Genomic DNA, 15,817 nt, shown 5'->3' with positions numbered 1-15,817 from the left:
GAAATGTTATGTTTGTCTATAAATCCTGTTTGGGGCTATAGGATATGGTTATATTGTGTAGGTTGGATTAGATTAGAACCAAAATATTGGAAACGGTCTCCACAGAGTACTATTTCAGTTTAAATTTCGAAATACATATTTGAAAGTTTTTCCAGACAGAGTCCATGCATGAAAGGTTGGAGCCAGAATATTTCCTCTGCGTCTCACCCGAGGTACAGTCCGGTGTATACGTCAACAGCCCAGAGGTCCAGCGAAGGTGTTGGTTATGGCCTGGACTGTACGTAGTGGTGGCAGCGGCCTTCCACCCTCACCACTCCGGCATGTTCAGACTCGTTGTCAGCTCCAATAGGCATCTTAGTCTTCAGCCGTTGGAGGATAGAGGACACCACTCTGTGTGAAACTGACATTGGGCCTTGGGAACGATAAGTTGATGAAAGAGATACCGGTATTTAAGATTGTAAAATATAAGGTAAGCATGTTTTAGCATTTATGCGTTAAGCTCATCAGTAGCTAGCTGTAGTGTATTAGCTAATAAAAAATAGACCAAATTATGCTGGTTGTGGGCAGATGGCATTACAAAAGTTGGCTGTAATTTCCTTTATTGTTTTTTGCAAAAGCCAAACTCAGACTTTATTCAACAATAGTCTATATTTATACAAGGCTCTTGATTAACTTGTTGATTTAGCATTGAACGTTTATGACACAACTGAGCTAACGTTTGATTTGTTGATCTGCCAATTGTTCTAAACAATCGCGACCTAATCAACACCTAACGAACAATATTTGCAATGTTGCCGTCTGGTAGTGCCCAGCTGTCCGATCGACAGGTCGGCTGTCTGTAGTTTTGTTGAATTTGTTCCAAAATGGGAATATTTTTGTTTCTACTTTTTCTGATCGTAGTTCAAGGTATAATAAACCAAGTCTTTTAAATTATGTTTTAAACTTAAACGGTGGCTGATTTTCTTAGTACAAATTTTTTCATACAGTATATGACAGCAAAAATGTTTATTAATACTAATAGAACCCAGAACCAGTGTTTAGTACCACATGCCATATTTCAAGTGTTTTTCCTAAATTAAAAAAGACTATTATTCAAATCAAAAGTTATCTTATTTTTGAAAGACAAAGTTTACGCACATGAGATAAGAAACACAAGAAGCCTGTAAAAAAATAATTGAAATTCTTACATACAAAATTTGTTTCCTCTCTCACACTAAAATTATTTTCTAAAAGTTAATCACTAAAATAATCTTATCTATGTCAAAACTGATATAAGGTATAATAAAACATATAGATTTGTTTGTAAAATATACATTGATTTAAAAATTATCTGTAATGCTATTAAGCTGATTGACCAAATATATTTACTGCCAGACACTATAGGTTCTGGCTTAATACGAGCATGACTTTGTAACATCTTTTTAGATGGCGAGTCACAAGGGTCAGACAGCAACCAATACCACAACAACAATCCACAGAACTGGAGGAACGGGGAAGATCCGTCGCAGTACAGAGCGTTTGACAACTACCGTGACAGAGTAGCGCAGACTGAGGCGCAGAGGATACAGAACTCGCAGCAGCCGCCTCCGAGCGCAAACAACTACGAGAACGTCAACAACGGACGGCCGGCAGACAGTGAGTATACTGATGGCATCTTAAATGATTGTTTTTTTGTGTGTGCTTCTACAACACTGGCAATGTTGTAACATGTTTTTAAAAGGGGACAGTCTTAAGCCCTGGGGTTTTTTACTATCTAACAACAACCTTTTGTTTAGGATCATTAATTGATAGCCCAATAAAAAATTGCATCTGGGTCCAAAACGATCTTGCTTGGAATCCAACCAGCAACCTTTAGATTTGAAGGCTTGCACTCTAACTACTTATCTACACAAACAACGAAACAACTAAGTCCAAACTTTTGAGACCTACAGACAACATTGTTACACACACTTATTACCCAACATAAAGGCAAAATCTGAAATATTTAGTGAAAAAAACACCATAATGTGTCAGAATCAAAACTAATAACTTGATTGCAAACACAGAAAATCTTAATGAGAGTCAAAGTTTAAATCTGCCAAACAGTATAATGTGTTAGCTGACCTGTATTCAATATTTAAATGTGATTAGATACAACCCTTTAGTTGAGGTTGGTGCTTGGGAATAGTGTTAGATTTTGATAAACCCGCTTATAATCTGAGAAATTTTCTCATCAACTCCTTTCATTCAAGTATGCAGTTTGTATGTGTGCAAATCATGCTTTTATCAAAAGTCTGTGTTCCTTATTTTCAATTACAATAGATTACCTCTTTCACAACAAAACAGGGTGGTTAATGTGATGAAACAGGTATACTACTGTTACTTTTCCACAGCAAGTACAAGAGGAAGACTCCTCGACTTCCTACAGATAGATGATGTAGACTCCGGTCTCTACGACAACCCGGCCAACCTCCCGGGGAACAGTTGCACTCGCCCTTGCAAAAAAAATGACCCTAAGGTGTGCTACTATCGCTTCGTCTTTGAGCCGTACTCAGTGCTGGGCAAGTGAGTAAAAGTTTAAAAACCTCAGAATACTTGCTAGGACAAAATAAAGAAGAAGTAGTACATAGATGGCTAACTCACATAAAAAAAGTTACAAGTGCACACAAAAAGTTCTGAAAAAACTTATGTTTTCCTTACACCTTGTTTCATTCAGAAGAACATAGAAGGAATACATAGATGGCTAACTCACCTAAGAAAAGATTTTCAAGTGCACACAAAAAGTTCTCGAAATACTTAGCTTTCCTGATCCCTCGTCTCACTCAGGACATAAAATTAACGTTTTAGTAACATGTAAAATAAAATTCTCCATTTAGTTTACTGACAGTAAGAAGACCCAACCGTTAGTTTTAAAAGAAAACCAGGTCCAAGGAACACATTTTAATACCATGTGACAATGATTTACTATGTCTTCACCTATGTTTGTATGTGCAGAGCTTGTAATGACTGCCTCACCAACATCTCTGATTGCTTCGCCAGAGGATGTGTGACAGCTGATGGTTTTGAGAAAGCAGTGCTTACCATCAACAGGCGAATGCCTGGACCCTCCATTCAGGTAACGGCAAATATTATTTTATTCTAATAGGTTAAAAATTAGGTCTTTTGTTTAGGGTTTATTATAAAAACATGTAAATAAATGTAAATGGATTGAACACCCTCCTAAACCAAAGAAGAAGACTACGCCGGCTTTACAATTTTTAAATTAATATGCATCATTGAAACTAACAAAACTGGTAATACAGCGACAAACAGGCAACACCACAAAGATCAAAGCACCCGCCCGACCATACATAAACTAGGAAAGCTACAAACTACCCTAAACAATCTAAAAACCTAAATTTCAACATCTTTTGTCCGAGAAATTAAACAAAGAAAGAAATACTTTCTGCCGTGACTCCACCTGTTTGTTGTTGCTTTGTTCGATCGACCCGACCCCAATACTAGTGACCCCCATAGGTGCAAATATTTTTGTAAATATATAGTGTTGGTAATGAGGATATAGTTTAATGAGAACCTTGAAGATGCCACACAAGCCTTTGAAATGCATAGGGTAAAGACATCTTCCCAGGCAACAACAACAAAGGTAATTAATAATAGGACTACTCTCTTGAAGAAAACTTCTTTGAGAACCTCTTGGTAGAACACAATTCAAGAGAAGAAATTTACCACAACAAATTATCCACCACCAAAAGAAATCAAGGAAAGTTTCTTCAACAGATCCAACCACTTCAAAAATGTTGTCTGATGGCGCATAAAGCATTTGAAATAAACTTGAAATTGATGATTCAAGATCTTTTGGACGGCCAGAGATTTTGTAAAAAAATGTTTTTCTAAGCAGCTGCTTTAACAAAACAACAAAACATCAGAATATTTTCAGTTATAGATAAGTAGAAGAAACGGTGAAGCTGTTCAGTCTATCTCCTCGAAAATCCTGTTCAGTAATCTAAAATCCTACTAAATACATCTAACTGAGCTTTGCAGGATTGTCAGAACAGCTGATTTAGAGAACTCACGCTCCTACACACACAGTCAAATATCTATCTTGAAATCTCATTGTTTGAACCAGTTTTTGCATAAATAAACTCGATTAGGCTTGATCAAATCCAGTTGACAAGCCTAAATGAACTTGTATAGTGGTTTTTTTTTAAATTTTAAACAGTGTAATATAGCAAAAATCAAATCTACATTGACTATATTCTACAACAGAAGTTTACATTTTGATCAAAACAATGATGAAATCATAGCTGCTCCCCTTTTATTGTGTTTTTCACTTTGTTTTTTTTTCAGAAATTTACATTTGTACACTTTGATTTGTTTTAGGTGTGTGAGGGAGATCTGATCGTAGTGGATGTAAAGAACCACATGCCAGGTCGCAGCACTGCAGTACATTGGCACGGAGTACGTCAACGGAACAGTAAGTTCATGGACGGAGTTCCGATGGTTACACAGTGTCCTATAGAGGAGTCGCAGATTTTCCGTTACACTTTCCGCGCAGAAGATCCCGGACTGCATTTCTACCACTCTCATGATGGTAAGTATAATTTTTTGAGGTTGGTAACATTGTATTCTACTTTAAAAACTCAATAGTCACACAAGTATGTACAAATTACATCTTACCAACCAGTTATTATTGGATTTGAGTGTTGATAAGGCTTCTTCATCTTCACCAAACCTTCCACCGTTTCTCATCCCCCACCTCTTGCCTTCTCACTCCTGTTTTTCCACACTATGCGGTTACTTTTCATCCCTCATACCTATCAATTACAGAATCACAATAATTTATTGTCCTTCAGCATTAAATACATGCACTACCAGTAGTGTAATTTTTAACATGCTAAATAAATCAAATACATAACTAGTAAGAGATAGTTTTCATCAGAATGCTCAGACTGCTCAAAAAAGTCTGTTACTAGAGGAATGTTGAGAATATTTAATCTAACAGGCACCTCATAAATGAAATTCATTGCAGGGAATATTTATTTCACTTTGTCATTGACATAGTTTAATTCTATTAGCTTAAAAAATACGTCATCAAGGACAATGGAGAAGAGGAAAAACTGATTTTACCAAATTCCTCTATAGGGATAAAGTAAGTGATATTACCGTTACCGTAGCTGGCAAGACCTAGACCCTTTTCTATTTTGATGTCTCCAGAGGTAAAAAATCTTTATATATACTCGAGTAATTTTGGTCTGATTTTTATTGCATATTTGGCAGGAACATGTAAAGCTTAAAAGCTCATAAGAACAAGGTGGTCTAGGTTTTTAAGTAAAAAAAAAAATGGTTTTTACGTGTTTTTGTTTTTACCCTTAAATAATAAATGCTCAATTTTCATTAAATTAAAACCAATTGTGTACTACTTATAAAAACTAATATTATTGTACAGTTACAATGTGAAGCGATATTATATATTGTGGGTATTTTCATTGATGTATCTAATGTCTACCAGGTCTACAGAAAGTTGACGGCATTGTAGGAAGTCTTCTTGTTCGTCAACCAAGGACAGAAGATCCCAACGACAGGGAGTACGACTTAGACCTACCTTCTCATGTGATTGTGGTACAGGATTGGTACGTATCAATCGTCTCAGCTTTACATAACCAGCATGCAATTGACTCTGGAAAATATATAGTTATTCAGTTTTACTAGATATTCTGTGTGGTTGAATAGGTAATAGGATTCCAGGCAGAGATAGCACACAAAATATTTACAGAACCATTATTTTTTTTACTCTTAACTGTCTGAAACTCTTTTCTTGGCTAAGTTAGTTCTATATCCAATCCTTCTCCTTTAATGTATTATTCCTAAGTCAAGCGCTAAAAATAACTAACTGTGTGATACAATGAGTCTAGCTAAATAAACAGATTATCCAAATATGCAACACAAACACTTGTTACAAGATAATTATTACTATATTCATCCTTTACTAATCCTTTACCTTAGCATCCATTGTCTAGGGTAATAGATTAGATAATTTTTACCGATGAGTGTTTAATAAATTAGACAGCTTTGTTACTGACTATGATCAGCTGGTTTTAAAGCCATATATCATTGATTATCCCAATAATAAGGACAGCTGTGTCCAGTTTGGAACCATTAAACATTTTTTATTTTTTTTTTACCAGTATTGAACTGGCAAAATTCTGATAACAGTAGACTCTCGCTCATCCGGACTAATGTGGCGGACGTCCGGTCCGGATTACAAAAAATCCGGACTATCGAGAGTCGATCAAATACACAGTACTGTATATAGACGTTTTTTCAATTTTGTTCCAGGTCCACAGTAATGATAGCCCAGGCATATGCACTTCCACCGGTAATAATTTTTACCGCCGTGTTATCCGAGTTTTTTCATTATTCAAGGTAGTCTACTGTACTGAGCCACTAAAAAAAATCACGATTGCTGATCCGGACTACCGGGAGTCCGGACAAGGCCGATCCGGATGAGAGAGAGTCTACTGTACCATGCAAGCACTAAATCCACTTAGCTACATACTTATATACATAACTCGATCTTAGCTTACTTAGATTATGAGCTTTTATTCAATGTTCCTCTTTATCCAGGTATCACATGGTGGCTGACGGGATGTTCCCCGGTCTTAGATACAGGGATACAGAGCAGATGGCTGCTAGCTACCTAATACAAGGCAAAGGACAGTACATCATGGTCAGTAATTTTATGTAAACACTGTATAAAAAAATATAAATAAATAAAAATTTTGCAAAACAAACTTATTTAAAAGTTTTTATTTTTTTGACAGAAAGATGATGGTTGTTCCCTCGATTACTGTGGTACGGTGAATGTAACAGAAAGAAACCCTTTGAGTGAAGTTGTCTTGATAGCTGAAGTCTTCAACATTCAGAATCTTATGTAATGTTACTTTCTGCCGTAGTAGAATCCAAAGCACTTCTTTCTAACTTATTTGTTAACTGTTTGTCAGGCGGACGGCACCAGGCTGGCCAACACTCCCATTGCCGAGTTCAACGTGACCCGAGGCAGCCGTTACAAGTTCCATATCATCGCGGGAACCTGCTTCGAATGTCAATACGTGTTCACCGTACAGAACCACGATATGGTCATCGTCGGGGGAGACGCTCAACCAACCAAACCCTACAGGGTCAACAGCCTCACCATGTCCCCTGGTAAGATATGTTTATGTAGAAGGGAGCAACTGAAATAACTTAAGAGTTTCTGTTTCTGAAAAGGAATGGAGTTCAGCTAGCTTTCCAACGGATATTAGTGTCCAAGGTTAAAAGTATACAGACAAAATGACAAAAACTACAACACTCGAGTATCCATTCCCCCCTGTACTTTCATTTTGCCAGGTAAAATAGCTGAACTTTATGACTTTAAAATAAAATCCTAATCAGCCGCATGGCTTTCCTCTAAGATAAATGATTTTGCATACCCCAAGTAGACTTTTCATCGTAATGTACAAACCGAAGCTTGTTTTGATGTGTGTTCCATATTGGCAGATGTTCTTCTTTTAAATGCTAAATAAATGTCTCCCTTAAATGTTAAATGCTAAATGCTCTCCCTTATTTTAGGGTGAAATTTAGGATTTGTACACTACTTTATGGATTATATCAGAGGACAACAGTTTTTAAATAAAAAAAAACAAAGAAGTAAACGACAAAACACTCTCTATAATCCAGTCGGAACTAAGCATAAAGTAATCTTTTGCTGATACATCGATATATAAGCGAGTACAATGAATCTTTAATGTAGAAAGCTTGTAAGGAATGTAATAACTTAGCATACATAATGTACTGGTACATATTCTTATGTTTGTATATGCTATCATAAGGTTAAATAGGAAGCATTAAATTTTAACACGTTCGCTGCGGCCCATCAATGGCAGGCGAAGCCCCAGTGCCACGCCGCGTCGAACGAACCAGATTGCCGGACGATTGGCTTTCAAATTTCGGTCTGACAAATAGCAAATAATGTGTGGTGATGAACTGTGTTACGACGAGAGTGATGTAGATGGCTAAAATACCCACAGATAGCAGCACTGCATGGAACGTAGTCGGTCCCATTGTATTGCCAATTGGAGGGAGAAAGACGGGACAACAAGTTGATTTCTAAGCTTGCTTTGGGATTTTATGGGGAAATTTACTACCAACTTACACCACAACAAAAAGCAAGTAACACACAACGCGAGACTAAAGTGTACAAGCAACGCTGACAGAGAAACAAAAATATACGAAAGGCATTGCCGTGTGTTCCTGATAGGGTACGGTTGCACCCGATGGGCGCCAAGCACCTTACCTAATAGAGAACGGCCGCATACAACGTGTTAAAGATAGAGATTATTTCTAGAGAGTTTTAGCCACAAGTATTTAAAGTTTAAAATTCCAATGTGTCTGTCACCAGGGGAGAGATTCAGTATAGTGATCAATGCAAACCAAAGGGTCGGAGCTTACTGGATGCAAGTCAGGACTGTAGGACTGTGCAGACACATGAGAGCCAATCAGGTGAGTCTTTCTGATCCTGCGTTCCGATCAAACATTTTATGTACTCGGATTGTTAAAACACTTCTTTTCACAACCAACATTTTAATTTTGTACATTTTCTTCCAAATATATTCCCTGCTGAATCCTACAGTGCTGGACCAATGTACAGTAGTCGCATTTAGTCTGGGCGCGTGGCTGCGCTAGGGCCCAGGGTGTAAGGGGGTGTTTATTGCTCATTACCAAAAATGCAAAAACATCTGGCCCACACAGCTCTGGGGTTGTTCAGCTGTCTTCGTGGCTAGGCGAGGTGGAAGGGGTGGGTTAAATGTATATAGAATGGCTAGTAGAGAAGGAACCGCGCGCCCAGACTGCTTGCACGTATTGTATAACACCATTGAATTTCGGATACTGAAGAAGACATTCTATATAGACTATCCAATTTTGTTATTGAAATAGAACATAGTGGAATGAGTCACCCTAAAGGCTATGTCACACTACGCTACTTTACTAGCAGCTAGCGAAATAGCAGCTACTAGTAGCCAATGTGACATAGGCAGTAGCAGCTACTAAGAGTAGCGCGCTAGTGAAATTTTACTAGCATGGAAAGTTGAACATGTCCAACTTTCCGTGCTACTAAACTGCGCTAGTGAGTCACGTGACCAACTAGCAGCTATCAAGTAGCGACTGTCGCTCAGTGTGACAGCTTCAATAGCAGACTGGCGGCTACTTGCACCACGTGCTGTCTACCTGATTTGTTTATTCTCGTTCATTTTGAATAATTTCTGAAGTAATCATGAGTGATCCGAAGTGGGGTGGGGGAGATGTGATTAATTTTTTGAACCTGTATAGGAAATATCCGTGTCTTTGGGACATAACTTCTCTTGAGCTAAACTAGTAGTAGCAGCTAGTGAATAGACGCTACCAAAATAAGTGTGACAGCAAAAGTAGCTGCTATTTCAGTAGCTGCTACTAGGTAGCTGCTAGTAAGTAGCCAAGTGTGACACAGGCTTAAGAGTGCTCACAAGTCTAAAATTATATTTTCTGCATTTGCTTTTGTGTGTAAGATAGTTTATGTAGCATGAAAGATGCTATAGCTTACAACCGTCCTATCAGTTTGACTTGGTTAAAAGTTTAGCATATTCGACATAAATGTGTAATTTACACCATTTGGTTGTTGGCTAAATTCATCTATGTCAGTTTTGATCCAAAAACTGGCAGCAACATTGCCTTGGGAATGGAATATATAGTTACATGAACCCAAGGATGCCTGCGTAGAATTTGTTAAATTATTACTGACAAAGATAATAAAATTTTGAATATTAAATCAAGTTCAAGCAAAAAATTTAAATTACAAGATGAAACAAACAACTATAAGATAAAAAAAAATTTACTTTAAAATTCTTTTGCTTTTGTCCCATCATTGCATCCTTGAACGATTCTAGATCTCCAGTCTATTCTAAAGGCTTACACGAAAATGGATTTGAAACAGTTATTTTTTTAACAAAGCAGTAATATAATTTTGTTGTCAAGGTTGCTGTGTTAAGATACCAAGGAGGACCACAACGACCCTCGACTGCACCTCCCAACCATCTGGAATCTAGCGTCAACAGAGTTGGGATCGTAAGTAGTTAATAAACTTCCTAAAACTTAATAAAATAGGGCAAAACTATTCCTCCTAGTTCATGTAATAAGCCATCTTTCTTTGAACAATTGTGTTGGTTGGTTATTTTGCAAATAGCCTTCATAAGTGCGAGTTTCTAGTTTCCACATATCAAACATATTTAAAGTAATTTTCTTACATTTCCAACGTCACCTCAGGAATGAAGTAACTAAAGTAAAATTAACAGTTCCAATCTACCTTATTCTTTTAACAAAAACCAAGCTACACTTCCAAAAGGATGAGAAATAATGTCAATTGAACTGTTGATGGACTAAATTCCTCAACTTATTTTGCACAAAATATATAACGTAAATTTCAGCATAAACAGTTTTATGTTTGTCCGTAGACAGTAAACCCAATCAATTCCAACTGCACGGCTCGCTCCAGGCAAAGACTAGGTCCGTGTGTCGCAGACTTGAGAGGCGTAAGGAACGCCCCTTCACGAGTGCTCGCCAGACGACCTGACATGAGAATCGTCTGGGCGTTCGGATTCTACTTCTTTACAGACGAGGAACTGTTCAATGGGAGAAAATATGATAGATTTTTACGTGAGTTACGCTTTAGTATTGTACTCTTCCGAGGTCTTCCAACATCCCTCTTCCCTCTAGGGTTGTAATTAAAAATCTTCCGTGGAAACCTGCTCTTGGCATTTTCTGAAGATGTTGTCTCCAGTTCTCTCTGTTCTCTTAAATTTTTTCATTTAAACTGTATATATTTATTCCTCTTCTTATCTCTTCACTTCTTATCATGTCTCTTCTTGTTGATCCATAAATTTAAATATAAAATACAAAAATGTTTACACTACTGTACAGAGGACAGACGGTAAATAAATTACTTTAATTCCGCTAATGGTGTGCTCTAAGTTTTGCTTCTTATTCTTCTTACAAGCAATCGTCCTCTACTAAGCTTCAGCTGACTAGCTGGGACCCCAAGTCCGCCCCTTCTACAATACATCAACAATACAAGCTTTCCTAATTGACACAACCCTATAGGGTTCACCCAAATTGTGAATCAATGTTTATAAACATTGATTCACAATTTGGGTAAATAAAAAAATTGTATTTCAGAGTCTCCATTCGACCCAGTTGGAAGCACTGTGAACGGGATAGTCAACATGTTCCCCCCCTCCCCTATCCTGTCGCAGCCGCGGGACGTTCCCCGGAACATCATCTGCCCTCCGGAAGGTTATCGATCCAACACCTGGAACACCGTACACAGAGAGTGTGTGCATGTGATGAAGGTTCCAGCCAACAGTGTGGTGGAGATAGTGGCCATTGATATAGGTAAGGGAATTGACTTTTGAATACTAAAATAGACTTTCCGTTTATGAACCAGATGTCACCAATTTCTTATTCCTAAAGAACATAGTCGAGTGAGCCAGTCACAGAGTTTGTTAGTGTCAAAAATTCTATTTTCTCCATTATTTGTTGTTCCTTTGATAGTTTATGTATTATAAAATATCATATTGCTTACAAAAAGTCGTTTTATCAGTTTAACTTTATTTTTACGGAAAACAGTAATTAACATCAGCGAGTCAACGGCTCAATTTAACATAAATTTTGAAAAAAAAAATGGCAACAACTTTTTACGGATGGAATATTTAGTTCTATCAATAGTCGAAGATATGGGACAGTATTTTTACAAGAAGTATTTTGTTTTCTACAGCTAAGTACGATCAGGCTGGTATTTCCCATGCCATCCACCTCCACGGCTACGACATGTACATGGTGGAACAGGGTGTCATGCCGCAGGGAGTGCCTTTCAACCAATCCTATCTGCAGCTGATGAGGTAAAAGTTATACTGTAGCAATTAATAAATAAAGTAGTTGCAGTGTTAAGAGGTTTTAGGTTTCCTAACGACAGCACTTTAAATAGCTAATCGCAGAATAAAGTAACAGCGAATCAAGGTAAAGGCTTAAAAAAATGCAACGAGTGAAAACAAATAAATACAATGACTTTAGGTAACACACCTCAACCTGACCGTGGATATATGTATGCGGAACCAAACGCCCGGTCCAAACGAGGGTGGCATTTAATGACTTTAGGTAAAGTAGGTTAAAGATACTTAAGAACTTGTCATAATGATTAAAGAAACTTAAGTAATCAAGGAAAAGTTGTGGCAATACTTAAAAAACCTTTAAATTGAGAATCCATTGTATCCAATGAAATAATGTAATTTACTTAAAATTAAATTTGAAAATGTAGTTTAAAAAGATTTTGTACCAACACCATTTACGTCACTCAATACTAATGATAGCACACACTGCTGACTGCTTCAATTGATCTTAAAAACAAAAGAAGGGTGTAGGTAAAATCATGCATCATTTATGTTGAAAGTTAAAATGACTGTAGCACTTGAGATAAAGTCTAAATTTAAAAAAAAAACTTAAGTTAACAAATTTAGAAGTAGATTGTAAAAAGGTTTAATTTACCTGTAGCGTCAATTGATCCTTAAGCTATGAAATAACTACGGCTGTTTCTCATCATCTCCCGCTACCAGTTACCCAACTCGTGTCCGGACTACTTGGACAAGTTTTTTAATGTAAATATTTAAATGTTTTGTATGTGTTTAGTGTTATGTGTCCTAAATGTGCTGATGACTCCATCCATGGATGAGAAGACCATATTTTAACGTTCACACAACCTGAAGATGTGCTCGCTTAGCAGCACGAAACGGCCGTAATTATTTCATAACTTAAGGATCAATTGACGCAACACGTGAATTAAACCTTTTATTTTTGCATCATCTTGATCCAGAGGGTAACCCAACATGAGATTGTAGATGCTGTGCAGCAATCACAAATTTAACCAGTGTAGCAATGGGGTTAACTTTGTTAAGCAATTATATATTTCTGTGGTATTTTATAAACAAACTATAGCAACTCCAATAGAGAATAAAATTATCCAACTTTCTGATAACGATAAAATTATAAATGACAATGATAGGTTCTAAATTGAAAAATTCTATAAATAAAAGAAATGTTACAATTCTCATCTAGTGTTCACCACACTTAGTGACAATCTTGTTTGCCCTAGGTATCTGGACTCTGACAGAAGGCCACGTATTCCTCAAGACCTCGCCACAAAAGATACTTACCCTCTCACGGCTGGAGGCTACGCTGTCACTAGGATTGTTACTGATAACCCAGGTAGAGTACAGTGAATAGTGATAGAAATGTGAGTTTAAACCTCCTAAAACACAAAGCAGATGGTTAATTTATTAAAGTAAGCTTGATGTTAAATTATTCTAATGCGAGCACTCCTAAATAGTAAATAATTTGGTAATACAGTAATCTGTAATGAATAACAAAACATCTATTTCTTATTATATGTTAACAATGTGTCTAGAAATCTCTTCATCTAGTTGTCTACTATCAGCGAATATTGGTTTTGGTTCGGATTGAGTCCAAAAAGATTGATATCAATCTTATGTTTATATACCTATTGCAAGCAATTTATACCGATTTCAAGTTTACCTTTGTTGGGGGAGCTAACGGGTGAAGTGGTAGAGTGCAAGACTTCGGTCCCCGAGATCTTGGGTTTGAGTTCCACCAATCTCCAAGGCATGTTTCTAAGGGATAATGCCGCAACCCCAAGGCCTAGTCTGAAGTAATGTGAAAAAATCCCAGTTCGGAGCCTCAGCCTAGTGACCTAGGACAAAAAAAATTCATGGATAAATCGTTTACAACGATTGTCTCTGTCTGTTAATTAATTCTCCAACAAGCTCTTGTCAAGACACATTAAATTTGCTCAAATTTGATACCAGCACTGGGTACTTTACTTTCTTCATCACTTTTAGTCAGTTCCAATCTCCAGTGACGCTTAAGTCGCAGTAGCCAATAACAATGGTAGGAAAAATCGTATTTGTATTTGACAGAAGCGTTGACTTTCCATATTAGATCATTATCAGCTAAAACTAAACTAAACAAATTGAGATGGGAACTGGCGAGAAATGGTGAATAGAGTAAAGAAATCATCTTTGGAGTCAGATTTTAAGCACGCTTGACTGCGACAGGAGTTTGTTTAAGAAATAAATTTATGGACAGCCGTTGTAAAGAGTTTATGCCACTACTAGATTTTACATACATTGCTGAAAAAATAATGACAATACTATAACCATGAAATATGGGAAAGCCCATGAATACAAGGTAAAATAGAAAAGTTCAGGAGCACTACCGTAGTGCTAAGGGTATAGATGATTATGCAAAATGTTGATTTATTTTACCTTCATGAAGCAATGTATACATTCCAGGCTACTGGTTCTTCCACTGTCATTTTGCCTACCACCTGGATTCTGGAATGAGCGGTATCCTGCAGGTAGGAGAGGCTAACACCTTCCCTCGTCCTCCGGACAAATTCCCGACTTGTGGGGACTTTCTTCCTGTACCTCCAGGACTATAAACATATTGAAACAAGTTCACCCATCTCAGGTCAATTTGAATTAAAAGAATGTTAAAACACTTGTCGATTTTGATTTCTTTTACACCTAATACCCATGGATTAGCAGCTCCTTGTTGGGTTCAGGGAGAATCTCGTGGGAGAAAGAAAGGGATGGAATGGAGGCAAATCCCTCCCAAAGGTCGCTAGGAACATTTGGACGAATGAGAGGATAACGACTAAGAATAAAAGGCCATCACAAGACTCATTGCTGTGACAGGGTTACGAGAGACGAGCAGAATTCTTGGAGAACACCACAGACAGGAAACACCCGGTACAAAAGCGGCGACTGATGGGAAGTACAACTCAAAACTGCGGTAGCAATAGGGGTCGCAATAGGAGACACGTGGCTTGAACCTGGCATATTAAACTGGTGTTTTATGTTGCAGTGTAAAAAAGTATGTCACAGTAGGATAGTTCGTCACACATACTCCTATAATACCCGATATGAAAACTAGATTATGACTCTGCAAGAGGATTCAAAATTTTACTCCTCCTCCCAAAAGACTCTATCCTCCTTTAAGTACTTCTAATACTAATACTTGTGGTATTTAAGAGAGGTTTTCCATAGAGACAAAAGTTTTAATAACATTTCAGAACATGGAATCTGAAATCTGATCCCATCTTTAGGTGGGAAGTACCTAAAGAATATATTAGTAATAAACAAGATGATGAGAACACATTACTTCTACTCAAGATGATGGCTAAAATGAAATCCACCACCATCTTGTGCAAAGCAAACGTGTTCATTGTGTTCTCCTAGTTGGACTTGAAATTATTAATTTTTTTTAATGGTCACATTTTGACAATGATAATGCAACAAATTGACAACTATTAACTGGTCATACTAAATAAATACTACACATTGTGATCATAAAGCTAAAAAAACACATAACATTTGTTAAAATATTTACTTTGTAGATAAATGGGTTTGTTGGTAAACACATTGAACAACTTTTCAAATTTAACAGCCTTGACACCCTTAATAAAAAATATAGATAAAAATCTACTTCCACATTTTCCAGAAGGTGTCCAAATTAGACTGAGTAGGCTTATGAATGTTGTCCGGTTCCAATAATTCCATGCCTGTGTAGGCTAAAATGTGTAAATACCGGCAAAACAAAACATGTAATGTTTATTTTTGTGTATATAAGTTTTGTTAATACTCAAGACTTATTTTAAATGAATGAATGCTGCTGAAGATGAGCTGTAACAAGCTTGAAA

At 37.0% G+C, this 15,817-nt stretch overlaps 1 protein-coding gene across 1 annotated transcript; it reads left to right on the top strand.

The window, feature by feature from the left end:
- The first annotated feature begins 780 nt into the window (after positions 1-780).
- LOC128983368 (uncharacterized) lies at positions 781-14,616 on the top strand. Its single transcript, XM_054402628.1, has 15 exons — positions 781-906; positions 1,426-1,635; positions 2,373-2,544; positions 2,974-3,094; positions 4,360-4,570; positions 5,489-5,609; positions 6,604-6,706; positions 6,981-7,182; positions 8,417-8,517; positions 10,027-10,116; positions 10,503-10,704; positions 11,224-11,439; positions 11,822-11,945; positions 13,193-13,305; positions 14,409-14,616. The coding sequence occupies exons 1-15, from the start codon at positions 864-866 to the stop codon at positions 14,555-14,557; spliced, it is 2,178 nt and encodes a 725-aa protein (XP_054258603.1). The 5' UTR covers positions 781-863; the 3' UTR covers positions 14,558-14,616.
- The last annotated feature ends 1,201 nt before the right edge of the window (positions 14,617-15,817 follow it).

The sequence above is a fragment of the Macrosteles quadrilineatus genome, unplaced genomic scaffold (genome assembly GCF_028750875.1).
Source record: "Macrosteles quadrilineatus isolate MER2022 unplaced genomic scaffold, UCM_ALF_1.0 Scaffold_1__1_contigs__length_201487025, whole genome shotgun sequence".
NCBI classification, from domain to species: domain Eukaryota; kingdom Metazoa; phylum Arthropoda; class Insecta; order Hemiptera; family Cicadellidae; genus Macrosteles; species Macrosteles quadrilineatus.
Note: the sequence above shows the minus strand (reverse complement) of the source record. Positions and strands in the feature narration are given on the sequence as shown.

Coding starts and splice junctions, on each gene's coding strand:
- LOC128983368 (XM_054402628.1), top strand. CDS start 864: ATGGGAATATTTTTGTTTCTACTTTTTCTGATCGTAGTTCAAG. Junction 907..1,425: donor TTTTCTGATCGTAGTTCAAG/GTATAATAAACC, acceptor ACATCTTTTTAG/ATGGCGAGTCACAAGGGTCA. Junction 3,095..4,359: donor TGCCTGGACCCTCCATTCAG/GTAACGGCAAAT, acceptor GATTTGTTTTAG/GTGTGTGAGGGAGATCTGAT.